Genomic DNA, 15,232 nt, shown 5'->3' with positions numbered 1-15,232 from the left:
GGTCCACAGAGGAGACAGAGAGAGGGTGATCCGGGGAAAGGGTATCTGTTGTCATGGTCCCTGATGCTCCCATTATTGATTAAAGATGGCTGGCTGGATGGATGGATGGATGGATGGGTGGGGGAGGAGGAGTCGTGACGCCATTTTAATATGCGCAATTATAATGTGTACCCACAGCCCTGGGGGATGGCGTGGAGGGGTGGCGAAGTTGTTGCGCCGGCCACCCACCCCCCTTCTTCGGCCCGCCTTTCTTTGTTTGCCCCCTGAATCAGAGGGGAATCGCGTAATTGAGGAGTTAATTAGGACACGTCCCGCGCTTTAATTGGGCTCCACGTTTCTCTCCGCGTTCGCGACCTCGCCCGCCATCTCAACAGGTTGCACACAGCTGGATCTCGCGGGGGAAGTTTAGTTTTTATATAACATTTGGATCCTCGCCAATTGAAATTAATTGAATGTGAAAGGTACACGCTCGAATATTACATAAAAAATACGTCGCGTGTAAGATTTTAAGAATTCGAATGTGTGCAATATTCCATATTCGCATATTTACACGAATCTAATTCTTTCAAATATTATATAAAAAACAATGGTACGGTTTCAGAATACACAAGGATAAAAAAAAAAAGCTTTATTTGATTTTATCAAAAATTATATCTATAACGCATGTTCAATGACTATCGTTTCAAATATTGTGTAAAAAATATAATGGTACGGATGGAAATCGATCCGTGATTTTATGAATTCACAAAGATAAATAAAATCTTTTTATTTGAATATAAAAGAATTATTAAAAATTCGCTATATATGATTATCACATCCTTTCAAATATTATATAAAAAAAAAAAAGGTACGAAATCAACGTGCATTTTAAGAATGACACAAAGATCGATGGCTATATTTAACGGGAAGTGAACATAAGTCCCATACAGTCCCATTCCTAACGAGAATAATCAAAGTGTATCGAGCAAACTCGGTCGGTGGAATTGGCACCGTTTTCCAGGAAATCGAGCACGGCCAATCAATCGTACGCCCGGTCGATCCTCCACGAAGGGATGATATCGAAAGGGCTGGAAGCGGCGTAGGCGAACGGCCGATCGAAGGAGGCAGCGGAACGGCACGTGCGAATCGTACACGCATTCAGAGGCCGTGCTCGGAAACACCTGTCGTTACGTGCTGGACGTTTTCGAGACTGGAAGGATTCGAGTGGACGCCGGCGTTTTAAACGTCCTTGATTAACGTACATAATAATGAATAAAAATTCGGGATTATTGTTTGAATTATCGATGGAGGTTCGTGAGAATAAAATAAATTAAAGAAGATGGAGAACGATATCGGAACCTTTCATTTTTCGAAACGCGAAGGAATCGATCGCTAAAATACCTGCGCCTTATTATAAAAAAAAGGAACGATTTTCGTTCCTTTATACCCGACGAATTAATTCCCTATCTGGTGGTTCTAATTACATTCGAAATCGGCGGAAAGCAAGATAAACGAGTCAATCGAAAAACACGGAGCGAGCCGCGCGGCGAGGGACACGAAATTAATAGTATCCACGCTCGAGAACAAGATCGCGAGATTATCGGACCCGTTTAGAAGCGGGGGGAGGGGGTTCACGACGTCACACGCGATGCCGCGATCGTTCAGCGTAATAATTACGCACCGTTTCCGATACCGAAGTTAAAGCGTATCATGCGATATTATTAATGGAATTTATTGCGCGAACGAAAATTTTAATCTAGCCGCGTTAACGAGTTCGAGTGCCAGGATTAATCGACGGTCACTGAATTTTAAATATATCGAAACTGCCACTTGCGACTCGTGATCGCTCTTGAATGGGATTCGCGTTTAAAATTTTCAACAAGCAACTGCTTTGTTGTTCTTTTCGAGACAGTAATTGGTCGTACTTATTATTATCGACAGTTACGTAATTAATTCACGTAAGGAATGAGAAACGAGTTCGTTTATACATGTAATACAAATTAAACTTGAAGCGAAATATGAATTTTTTTTTTTTTTTTAAGTTGTAAATTTGCACGATATTGGGAAATAATTTGTAAGCAAGAAAAAAATGATGTTGGAAAGGAAAAAAAACCGATTGCCGAAACCCGGGATTGAACCGGGGACATTTAGATCTTCAGTCTAACGCTCTCCCAACTGAGCTATTTCGGCTCGAGAGGTTAGCCTTCCAATCTGGTATAAATACGAAATGTAACACAATCGAATGCATAAATGAATATATATTGACGATTAAGAATATTTTAATACATAAATCGATTAATTGAATCGACCACGCCATTGAAAAAAAAAAAAAATAAAAGAAAAACGGGACGAGAGATCGTGATTCACCATCGATTTATTAAAATTTCTCTCTCTCTTAAAATAGCGGGGAAACTAGGATTCGAAAAAAGATCGAACGATATTATCACGTGAAAAGAAGACGCTCGTTAAATCACGAATTCGTCCCATCTCGCCTCGGAATAACCATAAAAGTCTCGTTACTCGTCCCCTTAACCGCTTGAAATTTAAATTCCAACGCGCAACACCGATAACACACCTCTTCCATAGAAGTGGATCTCCCTATGTCTAACGCCGGAATTATCAGGCATTACGTACGCAATTTAGCAGCGGCGGACTATGTAACGACTTTGGAAAAACTTCCCTCACGGGATCGTCGCCGACGTTGACGTTAAGAGTATTATATATCCAGGCGAACGAGTCAATCGAACAGACCTTCTCCTCCTCCTCCTCCTCCTCCTCCACCTCCCCCCCCCCCTTGTGTTTAATACCGCGAGACAAGGTCGTGCACACGGCGTGCACGAAATTAATAGTGTCTATGCGCGGGAACAAGACGAGAGCGAGGCATTATCGTCCCTCGTTTGGGCATTGGAAGCGTGTAAAGGCATGATGCAGAGCCGAAGCGGCGCGGTCCACCTCAAAGCGACGATCCACCATTGCCGGACACGCCAGGGGCGCAACAGCTTGATACATCGTTACACGCTGTTCCTTCCATGTGCCCTTCGATCCTCCTCTCTCTCTCTCTCTCCCTCTCTTCCCTTTCGATCCATTTCTTCTTTGTTCCTTTCCTCCTCTCGCGTATCGACATCCATGCCACGATCCTTCTTCCGATTTATACCTCTCTTCTTCTTCTCTCTTTCGCTGGGGGAGGGGAAGGGCGCAATTTCTCCGCTCCCTAAGCCGAAACTCGCCGCTCTAATACGATCTCACGATCGACGAGCGCCGTAAAGCTCGGTTTACACCGAGCCGCCTACGCGATCCACCCGCTCCTTAAATCGTGGCGGCTACGCCGTGCCGGGGTAGACAATGTCGCGGTCGAGGACGAGGAGTGCGGCCCCTCGCCGGGGAGATGAAGTCGTTCCGGCTCTCCTCCCCGCGGGGATGAGAAATTATTATTCCGCGCGGTGCAAAAACGCGATCCACCGTGCTCCACGAATTTTACGCCTCTTTTCTCACGCAGCGATACATTTTTCCTCCGTGTGTGTTTGCCGTGTAAACTTTTCCTCTTCTCGAACTCGAACAATAGAGTTCGCATCCGTCATGTTGAGTTCTTGGTTTTCTTTTTTTTTTTTTTTTTTAATTTTTTTAAGGATCTGATTTTTATTCGATGATATAACCTTGAGAAATCCTTTTACTTTATTCGAGGAAAGGTTAATCAAAATCCGTACAACGTTTTACCGTTGGACGAAGAACAGTAAAGGAAGGAAGGTAGTTTGGTAGTACGAGAAAAATGTATTTGTTTCTCGTAATCAAATCGTAGATCAAAAATATATTCGTTCGATATATTAATGGAGCAAGATTAAAGTTCAATCTAAAAATAAAACCGAGTGTTGGTGTAAAAATCGTGAAATTATCCGGTTGGCTCGCAGGCAGATAAACTGCTGACAGCCGTTCGATGAAAAAGAAGAAAAAGCGGGGGCAAAGAGAGAGAGAGAGAGAAAAAATGGTCGGGTGAAAAATCTTGGCGCGAATAATAACAGGCGTTTAGCCAGGAAACAAGCGTCGATATCCGCGGCTCGGGTTCCGCGAAAGGGCGGGGAAAAAATATCGACGCGTTAAATCGAGCACCGCGGGGCGATTCGAGGCGAGGAACCGGCAGAGACACCGGTGTGCTCCGTGTTTTATGCTGGCATCAATTACTTTAATATTCGAGCTCCGTAATATCGTGCGCGCGCGTTCGGCCGTGGCTAGCTAGGTGTCAGCGATCGTAAAGCGGAATCGCGATCCTAAAGCAGTCGTTTCGTGCCTTTGTAAAGTAATCGGCGCAGCCTTGCCACGCTAGTCGGATTATAATAATGTTTACCATGCGACTATGACTCGGCGCGCGTTTAATGGCCCCATAAAGAATCACTGGGTCGTGTTTGACCAGCCACCATATCTGCTCGTTATGGTGAGAAGCGGGCGTCCTGGCATGAAGAATCGAGATCCTGCTTCGGTGCGTCCAGTAACCGGAGTTACTGTCCTCTCGAAGAACAACTTGTGTCCCCTCTTCTCTCTTTCTCTCTCTCTCTCTCTTTTCTTCTCGCGGGAGAATTTCACCAAATTTTGCGGACGAAATATCGTAACGAACGAATTGGATAACGTTCGCGTTGTTTTTTTGTTAAATTTAAAACGGGCGGTGTGATCGTAACCTCCACTCCACCATTCTGCTTGTTTGCAATGTAAACAAACAGATATGCAGACACGTTAGAGGTTAAAACGCGATCGAAATGAACGCTCTCCGAGTCGAAATTACTTCGGATCGAAATGATTCGCGCGACGAGGCATTCGATGTCACGGGGGTCAACTCGTACGAGAAGCGTATCTCCTCTAAATAGCATCAATTACTTTAATGGCCGTGATCATAATGCCGGCGATCGCTGGCGGGTCGGTAGGTGTCAGCGATCGTAAAGCGTGGTAGTGGCTGGGCCGGTAAGCCGAGCGTTCCGTGTCTTTGTAACATAATCGGCGTCGGTGTGCAACGTTAGCCGCATTACAATAACGTTCAACGTGCGCTTACAGCGCCGCCGCTATCTAAGTGGCCTCGTAAAGAATCAATGTAACGTGCATTGTCCATGATGCTCGGACGCGCAGAGCCCGCTTTTCGATGCCGTTTTGCGGAAAAAGATAAGCTTCCATTACCTTTTCTTTTACGAAGAAGTTTTTATCGAAAAGATTGTTTAACTTTTTCCAATATATCCATAAAAGTGTTGTTCAGAGATAAACCGTTTAACTACGATTATTTTTTCGTTACATGCACGCTCGTTCGTTTACGTTTAATAAACTCGAATGCGATAAGATAAAGGGAGTGCGAGCTATACATCGGTCAAATTCGGGAATTGTCGGGCGGTGTCGTCGAATTTACGCGCCTAAAATTGAATGGAACGTAATATCGCGATAACATTAATATTTCCAACGAAAGAGACGATTGTGAAATTACCGTTATACGCTGGAAACTTTTTCCTAATTTCGAAATTATTCGCGATTGAAATTCCTCCCGGTTTATGGGATAAAAATGTCCGCGATTAACATTGAACGAGCCCGTTTGGAAGAGGACGACGTTTTACCGGCATTCCAACCGATACATTTACCGAAAGGACACACGTTCTTTCATTATTAACTGTAAATGGAATTAAGCCGTAAGTAAGAGAGAAAGGAAGTCGATGGATAAAATCCAAGAACGTTTTTCAACCATGAAACGACTTGCCCAATGTTTTTATTTCCAGCCTATGACAGTGATCAATAAGATGCGAGTTTTTACCGTGTCATTAATACCACTTAATCCGATATCTTTAAAGCAAACAGATAATGCGAGTGATTGCTCATTAATCTTTTATTATACGGATCCAGTCACTTTTTTAAATACAAAGTTATTACTTTATTCCTTTATGATGTTGCGATATTATATCCTGTCCTACATTTTTTCTTTTTTTTTTTTTTCTCTCCCCATTCACGAACCTAATCTTTTCCTACGCAAAACCTGTAAAAGCACAATTGATTGGTTGATAAAAATTTTTTTATCACAGACAAACACTCGAAGAGGAGCATTTAGCAAACGGTTAGCAAAATCGACACGCGCTCGCGTGATCTCGCCACGATAGCGTTCGTCCAATGTGGATGGACAGACACGAATGGAATGCTGTGCGAAAATATACGTGCGTGTCTATCGATCCTGGCGGAATGCGCGGGTCCTCGCGGAATTTCCACGAGGCACCGCCTCCGTCCGGAGAGACGATTCACAGGGAAGGAAGGGCAGGGAAACGCAAAGGAATACAATCGAGAAGGATGCATATGAGAAAATGATCGACGCGAAAACTTAATTGGTAATAATCATGGTAATTGGCCGTACGAATAACAACGCACCCAGCGGATTTTGAAATTTAATTCGATGGTATGCGTCGCGTAATTACACGCCTTTTGTTAAGATTAGCTCGATTTCTGGAACGAGTTCAACAAGTTGACTCGAGACAATTTCTTTCGCCTTTTCTTTTTCCTTTCTTTCTTACAGTCAATCGTGTCGCGCATTACAAATTTTCCCTTAAACAGGAAATAAGTAAATCGAGCCTTCCCTCGAACCAAGCGAAATCAACAAAATCATTTCCTTTCCTACATCGATTAAAAAATTCGATCAAGATATTCGTCTAAATCCTCGTTTTGTCCTCGAAGACAAAATTCGAGGAGACATTTGGCCGGCAATCTCGATTCGAACTAACCTTCCCTTCTCCCCCACCAGAAGAATGGAATCGCGTACGTGGCGACAGGAAAGAGAATCGTCACGCCACTCGAGGAGGAGAACGAGAAGAATAAATAATTATTCGTGCGGCTTTGGGGTTGCGGTTTCGCAGCGCACGCGCCCTGTCACGCGCCTGTCTCCACGTCTCGTTCTTTTAATAACGAACGCCGTTGTCTGCCCCCCCCCCCCCAACTTTTTTTTCTTCTTCCCCTCGCACACGGTGTAACGGATCATCCCCCTTCCAGAGGGCGGTCTTCCTCAAGAATCGGTCCGTTTTTTCATTAACTCCACTTATCACGTTGTTTGCGGAAAGGGCGGTGGTCTTCGAGGAGAGGAGCCTGTATCGTATCCACCAAATAAATTCCTCCACGGAGAGGATGCAATTTTAGACGGATTTTTTCTTTTTCTTTTTTCTTTTTTTTTTTTTATTGCGAAACGGAGATACCTGTTATCTTAATTGGGGACGTTTACGACGAATGTAATTAGGAGAGACCGCTTCTCGATCGATTATCCGGAGCGAGTCTTCCTCCGGATGGATACGTAAATATTGTAAACCGTTCGTGGATAAACGATAGAACACGGCTTAGGTTTAGGTTTTCTTCGATCCTTTTACGCTCGTGGTGTTGTTTTTGAATTAAAAAAACCGGTTTCCACGTCGCAATTACTTTCTTTATTCCGAGCGAAGGATGTGATGTAAATATTTGCCGTTCGATTTCGCGTGTTTAATTATTGTCGAATATAAGATACGCGTATATAAGAAGAAGCAATTGTAAATAATTTTATTAATTGCAAATTAATATACGTTTATAAATTTATATATATATATATATCGTTCAAACAATCATTTCGATAATCGGATTAACTCGACGAAAAAAAGTAGAAGATGCTGTTTCCCAAGCGGAAGATCGATCTCTCCTCTGAAGAGAAGTTCATTAACAAGCGCATGCATAAAGACTGAGAAAAGCGACGTGAATAGAGACAAATGCGAGCGACACGGTTAAACGAGGCTAAATAGAGCGCGGCATCGGCGCGGAATCATTGCGATTACGCGTGTGCGCGATCAGCCGTGTCGGTCGCGTGCATTTTTCCCCGGGCGGAAACGGCTGCGAACGATCGCGTTTGACCGAGAAGTCAAAGAGAGGAAAATGAAAAAGCGAGAGCCGTAAAACGGGACGGGAAATAAAACGGTGCCCATTAATTATTCATGCGCTGCAAAGTGACATGTAATGCCGCGTGATTGCACACGTCGTCGAAAGGGGGAGAACCCGCGTGCAAACTGGCCTGACCACGTACCGTATCATCGGGATGCGCCAACGACGCGCACAGCTTTTTGTCGCGGCCCGTTTGTTGTCGACGATTACGGAAACGACATTGATCCATCCGTGCGCTGGCTAATTTCATAGTAATATTTGCGTTACGCGTAATTACGTGTGATTGAGCGCGAAACGATACTTTTTATTATCGATTGAATCGTAATCGACGATAAATAATACGTCCATTCTTGCGGCGAAACAAAAGTGAAATTCTTCGAATTCAAATTTCGCGCGATTGTAAAAATGAAACAAGAGAGGCGCGTGGAAACAACCACTGTAAACAGTGAAACCACAGAAGAAAAACCACAAATAAACTGCTATCCACATTCTTACGAGTTACGGCAGTGTTTCCAGGAGTCCCTGTGATTTACATTGAAAAACGGAAAGTCACGCGGTGCGTCTTTTTTCGTGGTCTGAGGGGTCTCCCCGCGTCATTCCAAGGCTTGCTTCTGCGCAGTTAAATCGCTTTACGAGCCAGAAAAGTTCGGTTCGCAATTCCGGATTCTTCCGGCGATCGTCACGAGCAGGAAAGTTGTTCGCTATTTGCTCCCTGCGGAGAGTGGCAGTGAATAAACGTTGTCTAGCATGCTTGTTAACGATGAAAAGCGTGCAGCCTTCGCCGGAGGCCGGGCACAATGGAACTCGGGGGCCGGGAGACGTTTTTTGCCTCAGAATCACGGTCCGCTTGTGAATCGGCCCATACGAAGCACGAAATTGCCGTGGACATAAGTAGTTCGTTAACTATATCGCGATCAGGTTGTTTCCAAAGGAATAAGTAATTATGGAACGAAGCAGTTCGATCGCTACTCGTTTAATTTTCACCACGTACGATCTATTTCGATGAAATAGACGTTTAGTACGAATGGTATTGTTACACGTGTGCAAGCTTAATTCGATGAATTTTTTATCATTGTCAAACACCTCGTTAGACGCTCCTTTCAGACAAAAGTAACTGATTAACGAATATAAATAAAAGGAACGGCAGTTTTATTTTTTCGAAATATTACCCGCCATTGTGATGTTATCCCCACGTCGTTACGCGTACATATTAGTCTATAAATCTCTCGCCATTGACTGTGTCCTACTCAACTACCCGTCCCTTTAAAACTCCCCGCGTGTAACAAACGACAATATTAAACTTGTACAATATCCCTGGACTAAAGAATCAGTCCTCCCCTATCCATCTTCGAGAACAACGCTTACCTAATACCTAACCTCTATCATCATCTATCACACGCAACGCATTAGATGCTTGTCTAACTGTATTCAAACATCGTTGACCAGCTCTTCGTTTCTTTCTCGATGCATCGATCCAGTGTCCAGTATTGTCAAAACATTCAAATTTATTTATCCTCGGACCCGATATAAATACACGTCATCGTCTCGCGATTCTATTTCGAACTACGTTATATCTTCCTTGCGGTTAGAGATTCGGGATGGATCGGAAAAATTCGGCTAGAATCGGGCAAGATTCTCGATATATCCCGAATTTTCCCGATCTTTCCCGATGTCTCCGAAGTTTCCGAGACTGAGAAAATTGTACATTTCTGTGTATTTTTCCGTACACTGTGTTTCGAAATAAATATCCATATCCATCTTTTTACTTTCTACTTTTGAAAGGCCTATTACTAGAAAAAAAATATTTTCCTCATCGACTCGATATGGGTTTGTTTTCACGTATGGATACGAAACGAAACGAATCGCGCGTCACTGAGCACCATGTGCTGGTGCGGCCAATTGGACGAGGGCCCAGGTAGAAAAACGCGTTCCAGGCCCTCGGCTTGTAAAACGCATCTGGCGAGCGGAATCGCTTCGGGCCTCTGCAATTCTTTCCCTGTTTCTCTCTATCGATCGTGTTATTTGTAAATCGGCTAAATAACGTATCCCCGGCTCGGATAAGTTGTACTTATCCGTGTTCCCGTATCTCGTAACGAAATCTATCTCACCGTATACTTTTACACGTTTCGTGGAATCACGAGATGTCCTCTATGATCTCTGGTACACGCTGAAACACATATATTACGAAGAATCAATCGGTGACTTCCTATTGGGAAACGAAACGAGCTCGCTTTGATTTATTCAAGGTGATTGCATCGGCGTTCTTTGTTGTTATTTACACATCGATTCGAACCGTTCAGCGTACATTCATACGATCCAGATGGTTTAATTACGCGAATCAAGTTCGATTCAGCGGCACAATGTTTTACAGTTAGTCGCATAATTAAGCGTATATGATTATGGAAATAATCGGTGTAAGAGAAACGAGCGCACTGTCGTGGCGGACGAGTTGTTACACCTACTTCCGTATAATCCTCTTTATTGACGGGACAATAGTTGGGATCGAATGTAACGCAACGAAATTATTAAGTGGGCGTCCCGTGGCCCGTAACGGGATCGATAAGGAAGAACGGTAATGCTCCACGACTCCGTGATCGATTCCAATTGACTGCATAACTCATCTCAGCCAACCTTTAACCTTTTCGGTGTACGCGTCGACTGACAAGTTGTTACACCGGCTGCGCGTTTCAATGCCCGTGTAAATGTATGCACATAGCATGATTGTACATAGATTCGAGAGTTTCTTCCTCCGTAAGAGTAAACGCGTCTAATATTCCCCATTCGTAATATCTCGAGGAAGTGTTGAGGTAATATCGGTGGTAAAGCGAGCTAATAGCCAAAAACGTGTATAGATATATAGCGCATGTAACGGACGAAACTCAAACGATAACGCGAACGAATATTTTCCTCGCATCAAACTTTTAATCCTCCAGAATTATCCACGGATAATAATTGAATCTCGCTTAATTATGCACAATACGTTTCCCGGTAGCAAAAATTAAATATTGACAGATATCACGTGCACGACACGACGAACAAAGTTGCATCTGCTAATTAATAGTGAATTTCGAAGCTGCTGCTGACTAGAATCAACATTCCTCTCAGAATTATTTTTCCTAGAAAATAAACGGCCCAAACCGTTCAAATCTCCACAACAGCCATCTTCTCGAAAGAAAACTCACACGCGACGACACGCAGCTCGATCGATGCCACGCCGATCGAGAGATCGATTCGGGGATTCTGTTCTCTTCTCCACGGCGCAGGTGCGCCATTTCCCGACGCGAAATTTATAGATCGATTCCGCGGTAATCCGCGGCCTCGCCGAGGAAAGTGGAAAGGGATCGGCTTCGATTCAATGCCCTTATTCGCCCCGGGTGTATACGTTACGCCGCGTTATCTCGATACAGGTGCGTGCGTCCCGCCGCGGAAGATGAACGGTCGTTGGAGAGAGGAAACGGTATGCAGATGAGAGAAGAAGAAGAAGAAGAAGGCCACGGTTTCGGCGCGGAAACCGAGTGGCCAGAGAGGATATATTGGAGTCGCGCCTCTCTCCGTCCCGATTTGGCGCGATCCCGCGATCATACGATGCTTAAAACGGAAGACAGTTCTACCTTACGTCCTCCCCTACGTTTCTGGAGCGGTTCTCCTCGCCGTGTAATTCCTCTTGGCCGGTGTAAGGCCTCCGGTTGTGTCAGCTCGTGCGATAAACAACGGGGACCAATTAAAGTTGGTGGAAACAGTTTCAGTGTTCTCGCGCTAGATCTAGCTTATATCGAATGTGATTAGATGCGGAGACGAGTTGAAACTTATTGCGTTATATCTCGATAAATCTTGTGTTAGGAAACCGATTATCAGAGCTTGTCCCGTGCATTAAAAAATAGCTGTAGAATCCATTGCTTGCAGATACACGCTTTAGATTTAAATCTCGTATATAACTGGTATTAAAACTGGTCCCGACCTCACGTTCGGTTAGGCTGATCCGATAACAGCGGGTCTAATTCGCGACCCACTTCCCAGTCACGTTCCCTCCTCGAGTTACGCGGATTTCGTGGATCGCAATTAGCCGGGGAGAAAAAAGAGCGGGCAATTTGAATTAATCGAAGCCGTGCGGTAGCCGGTGTTGGCGTAATTTGTAAAGTAACCACGCGGTTCGTACACATTATATAACCATAGAATACGTAATGCGTTTGGTGGTGGATCGCCAGACAAGAAGTCGCCATCGAAACGCGCCCGCCACACGCGCATCTATTTTAATCCACCGATATTATAATAATCGGTCGGAGCGGGCCGTTTCCCGCTCGTTGATCGCTGCATGGCCCGCGCTGAATGAAGGGCCTCTCCTCCTCTCCTCGAGTCGTGGAGAGCAACACGATTCTTGGGGCCTCGAGGGGCCAAACCGACACGCCGCGTGTAATCACTGTAATTTCGAGCGTGGACCGGCGTAATTTTTCCCCTTTTCCTTTTCTTTTTTCGATCGTCAACTTTCATTCGATTTCATTAGAAGGAAGGGAAAAGACTTCGGGCAGTCTTCGCGGGTCGTGCGACGATAACGCGACGTGACCGATTCCAACGATTCCGTCCTTGATCCGAGTTAACGCGCCACTCTCTTTCTGCTTTTTTTTTTTTTTCCGACGCTAGAATATTCGATTCTTTTATTTGGGAGAGGAATGAAAGCTGGACGAGAACAAAATATCGGCGAAGTATCTCTTACGTTGCTTTTGTTTGCGATGGGTCGAATAGGAAAAAGAGGCGTTCAATAATACCGAAATACGATTAAAAATGATCTGCAAGTAAAATCTGATACCGTTTCCGCGTGTCGATATTAACGAATTACGATAGAATTTGAGACGAAAATTGAGAATTAAAATAATCGATTTTAGTTAATTAGCAAAAATTGTATCGACAACTATCGATAAAGTCATTCCCCAGTTATTCCCTATTCACTCGGAATATAAATCACTATCGTTAAGAAACAATTTTAGAAAGCTGACAACGTTAAAATTTTTAATAAAAGCTCGATAAATCGTTTTTAGGTTAAAAACGATATATGATAAAAATAATATGTAACTTCATAATAAAAATGCTTATAGATCAAGTTGATTTTTAAATGATAAAAAAAAATAACGCAGAAAAAAAAAGTAGGACTCACAGGCATCGATGGCGGCATTCCGCGCAGCGCAGCGCCGCTCCACTTGCGCTTTCTGTTTTGATACTGCGCGGTCCTGTAGCTACTATTGTTGTGATGACCGGTGTACATCGGTGCGCGCTGCTGCATTGATGATCGAAACGCGGAATAAGCCATTCCAGAATATCCTTTCCCGTGGTAATCACCAATCTCGTATCTATGAGGATCGTGGTGCATAAAAACACTGTCACTAGCGACACCAGACACGGGCACTCTGTAACGTTCCTGTTCGTGTTCATGCTCGTCAATTTTCCCAATAGGCCGATCTGGAGATGGTCTGGCGCCATGAAACGAGGGGGGCAGCATCGATGGCCCATAGAAATGTGAAAACCCATAAGAATTCGGAAGCCCGGAGTTTACCGGCCGTGGATAACCTTGATGGGGCGGCTGACACTGATTGATAATTTCGGAATTTGCATCGAGCTTCGTTGGAACGATTGGTGGTTTCCTGTCGTAATGGTAATCGTGTTGAACGGCATGATATTCGTCTTGGGTTTCTCGTTTAACGTCGAACAGTTCCGTCGACTCTGGCGCTTCGACTTTAACCCGAACTCGACCGTCGGCGACGCCCGTGTTCGAGTTTTTCGGCGAATTTCTCGGGGCCGAGTCCCCGTCGCCTACACTACCCTGCTGCATCCTAAGGATGTCCACTGTGACGCGGCGGCCCGCGTCAAACCGCGAATCCGACCGCGTCGAATAACGGCCGAATCATAAATATGATCACGAATGTATTATGGCAATCGATGGATTGAACGAGCATTATTCGAGAACAATCGCGAACCAGTACTGTCGAAAAAGATTAAATAATTGATTACGTTGTACGTCGAGAAGTGTCGTGATCGCGTGTTACGATCGAATTTATCATAATCTTTAATAATCGTCCTTCATATCATGCGGTCAGATGATGAAAAAATACGTGGCAAATACGAGTTAAATTTCAAACACTATTAACGATATCACTGCCATTTCCGTTTTTTCGAGTCACGAAATATTATGAAAAAAAAAAATTCGTTGAAAATTTTTCTAATATCACATTTGTATCGTTGTATTTCCTATTTATAAATCTTTAAAATTGAAGATTCAAAGTTCCAAGAGTGATGAGCATGTAAAAATGATATGGCGTCGTTTAAATATAATATATTCTTAGAGGAGCATCATCATTATCATCATCATAAGCGATCGTGAAGCGTGCGCTTGTACGTATTCAGCATGAAAAAATTGATCAGTCGAGCACAACGAAATAAAGAAGCGAAGAATCGAGGAGCGAACAGAAGCGTTCAGCGGCACGCTGTCGGTTGGTAGAAGCAGCGCTCGTATAGTTGGCTCGGTGCTTTTCGGTCGAGTGGAGGGGGTGAAGGAGGGGAGGACAAGGGCGGCGTGACAGTTTCCGTGTCACGTGTCCCCGACCTTAGGCCCCGCCTACGACTCCGATTTTCCTTCGGTCGAATCGTTACCTGGCCCTATCGGGGGCCCTTTCCTTCTCGTCATTCGTCGAGTGTCGCTCGTACGAGTCGCACGATTTCTATTGAGCGTCGATAAACGAAGGAGAGATAGATTTTCTCCGGAGGGTTGTCACTTCCAGCTGGTTCTTGGCGCGAGCGAACGAGCCAAGTGTCCACGATGCAGACACGCTTCAGAGCTTCTCTTCTTTCTCTTTTTCTCCCTCTCCGACAACGAGAGACGACAAGACGTCGTCGAGCGTGAAGCACCGATATACGTACGCGCGAGAACGGACGACTCGCGTTTTCACCGTGTTCCGCGAACTTTTTACGGTACACTGCCTCGAGAATCCAGCGGCAACCGACGTGCTTGCTCTCGTTCAATCACACAAGAGGGGGTCGAACCGTCCGGGGATCGAACCTGACTCTCTTGACGCGATACCCGGTTTTATCTATCGCGATCGACGCTATCTCGCGATCAGGGTCACGAATTACGGGGAAAAAACACCATATCGGTCAAGAACGCAACGAGCATACGTAAGGATGCCGGATTGCCTCGGTCGAGCTGATCGCGTACGAGTTTCGTTCCACGCAGCGTGAAACTTGGCGGAGGTGCGCGGCCACCACCAGCTAGCGGGAACGCACGAGCCTGCCCGAATACGCCCGAGCTCCGATATATCTCCTCTACCTACGGAGTTGGCCGGTTGCCTCCCGCCTTCCGTAGACCTAC

The 15,232-nt window shown here is 44.8% G+C and overlaps 1 protein-coding gene and 1 non-coding gene across 3 annotated transcripts in view; both read right to left on the bottom strand.

Annotated features, from left to right (window-relative positions):
• LOC105735485 (uncharacterized) overlaps positions 1–15,118 on the bottom strand; it is a 171,399-nt gene extending 156,281 nt beyond the window's left edge. For both annotated transcript variants that reach the window (XM_086911297.1, XM_086911298.1), the window contains exon 1: positions 13,028–15,118. In XM_086911297.1, the coding sequence (XP_086767423.1) occupies positions 13,028–13,699 (672 nt within the window). In that variant the 5' untranslated portion in view covers positions 13,700–15,118. The remainder of the gene's footprint in view (positions 1–13,027) is intronic.
• Positions 2,097–2,169, bottom strand: TRNAF-GAA (transfer RNA phenylalanine (anticodon GAA)). The gene has a single exon. It is a non-coding gene; the product is annotated as a tRNA-Phe (tRNA).
• Positions 15,119–15,232: the final 114 nt, after the last annotated feature.

This window comes from Apis florea, unplaced genomic scaffold (assembly GCF_048593485.1).
Source record: "Apis florea isolate Af1SG1 unplaced genomic scaffold, ASM4859348v1 contig_3203_pilon, whole genome shotgun sequence".
Classification (NCBI taxonomy): Eukaryota; Metazoa; Arthropoda; class Insecta; order Hymenoptera; family Apidae; genus Apis; species Apis florea.
This window is presented reverse-complemented; position numbering and strand designations above follow the sequence as displayed.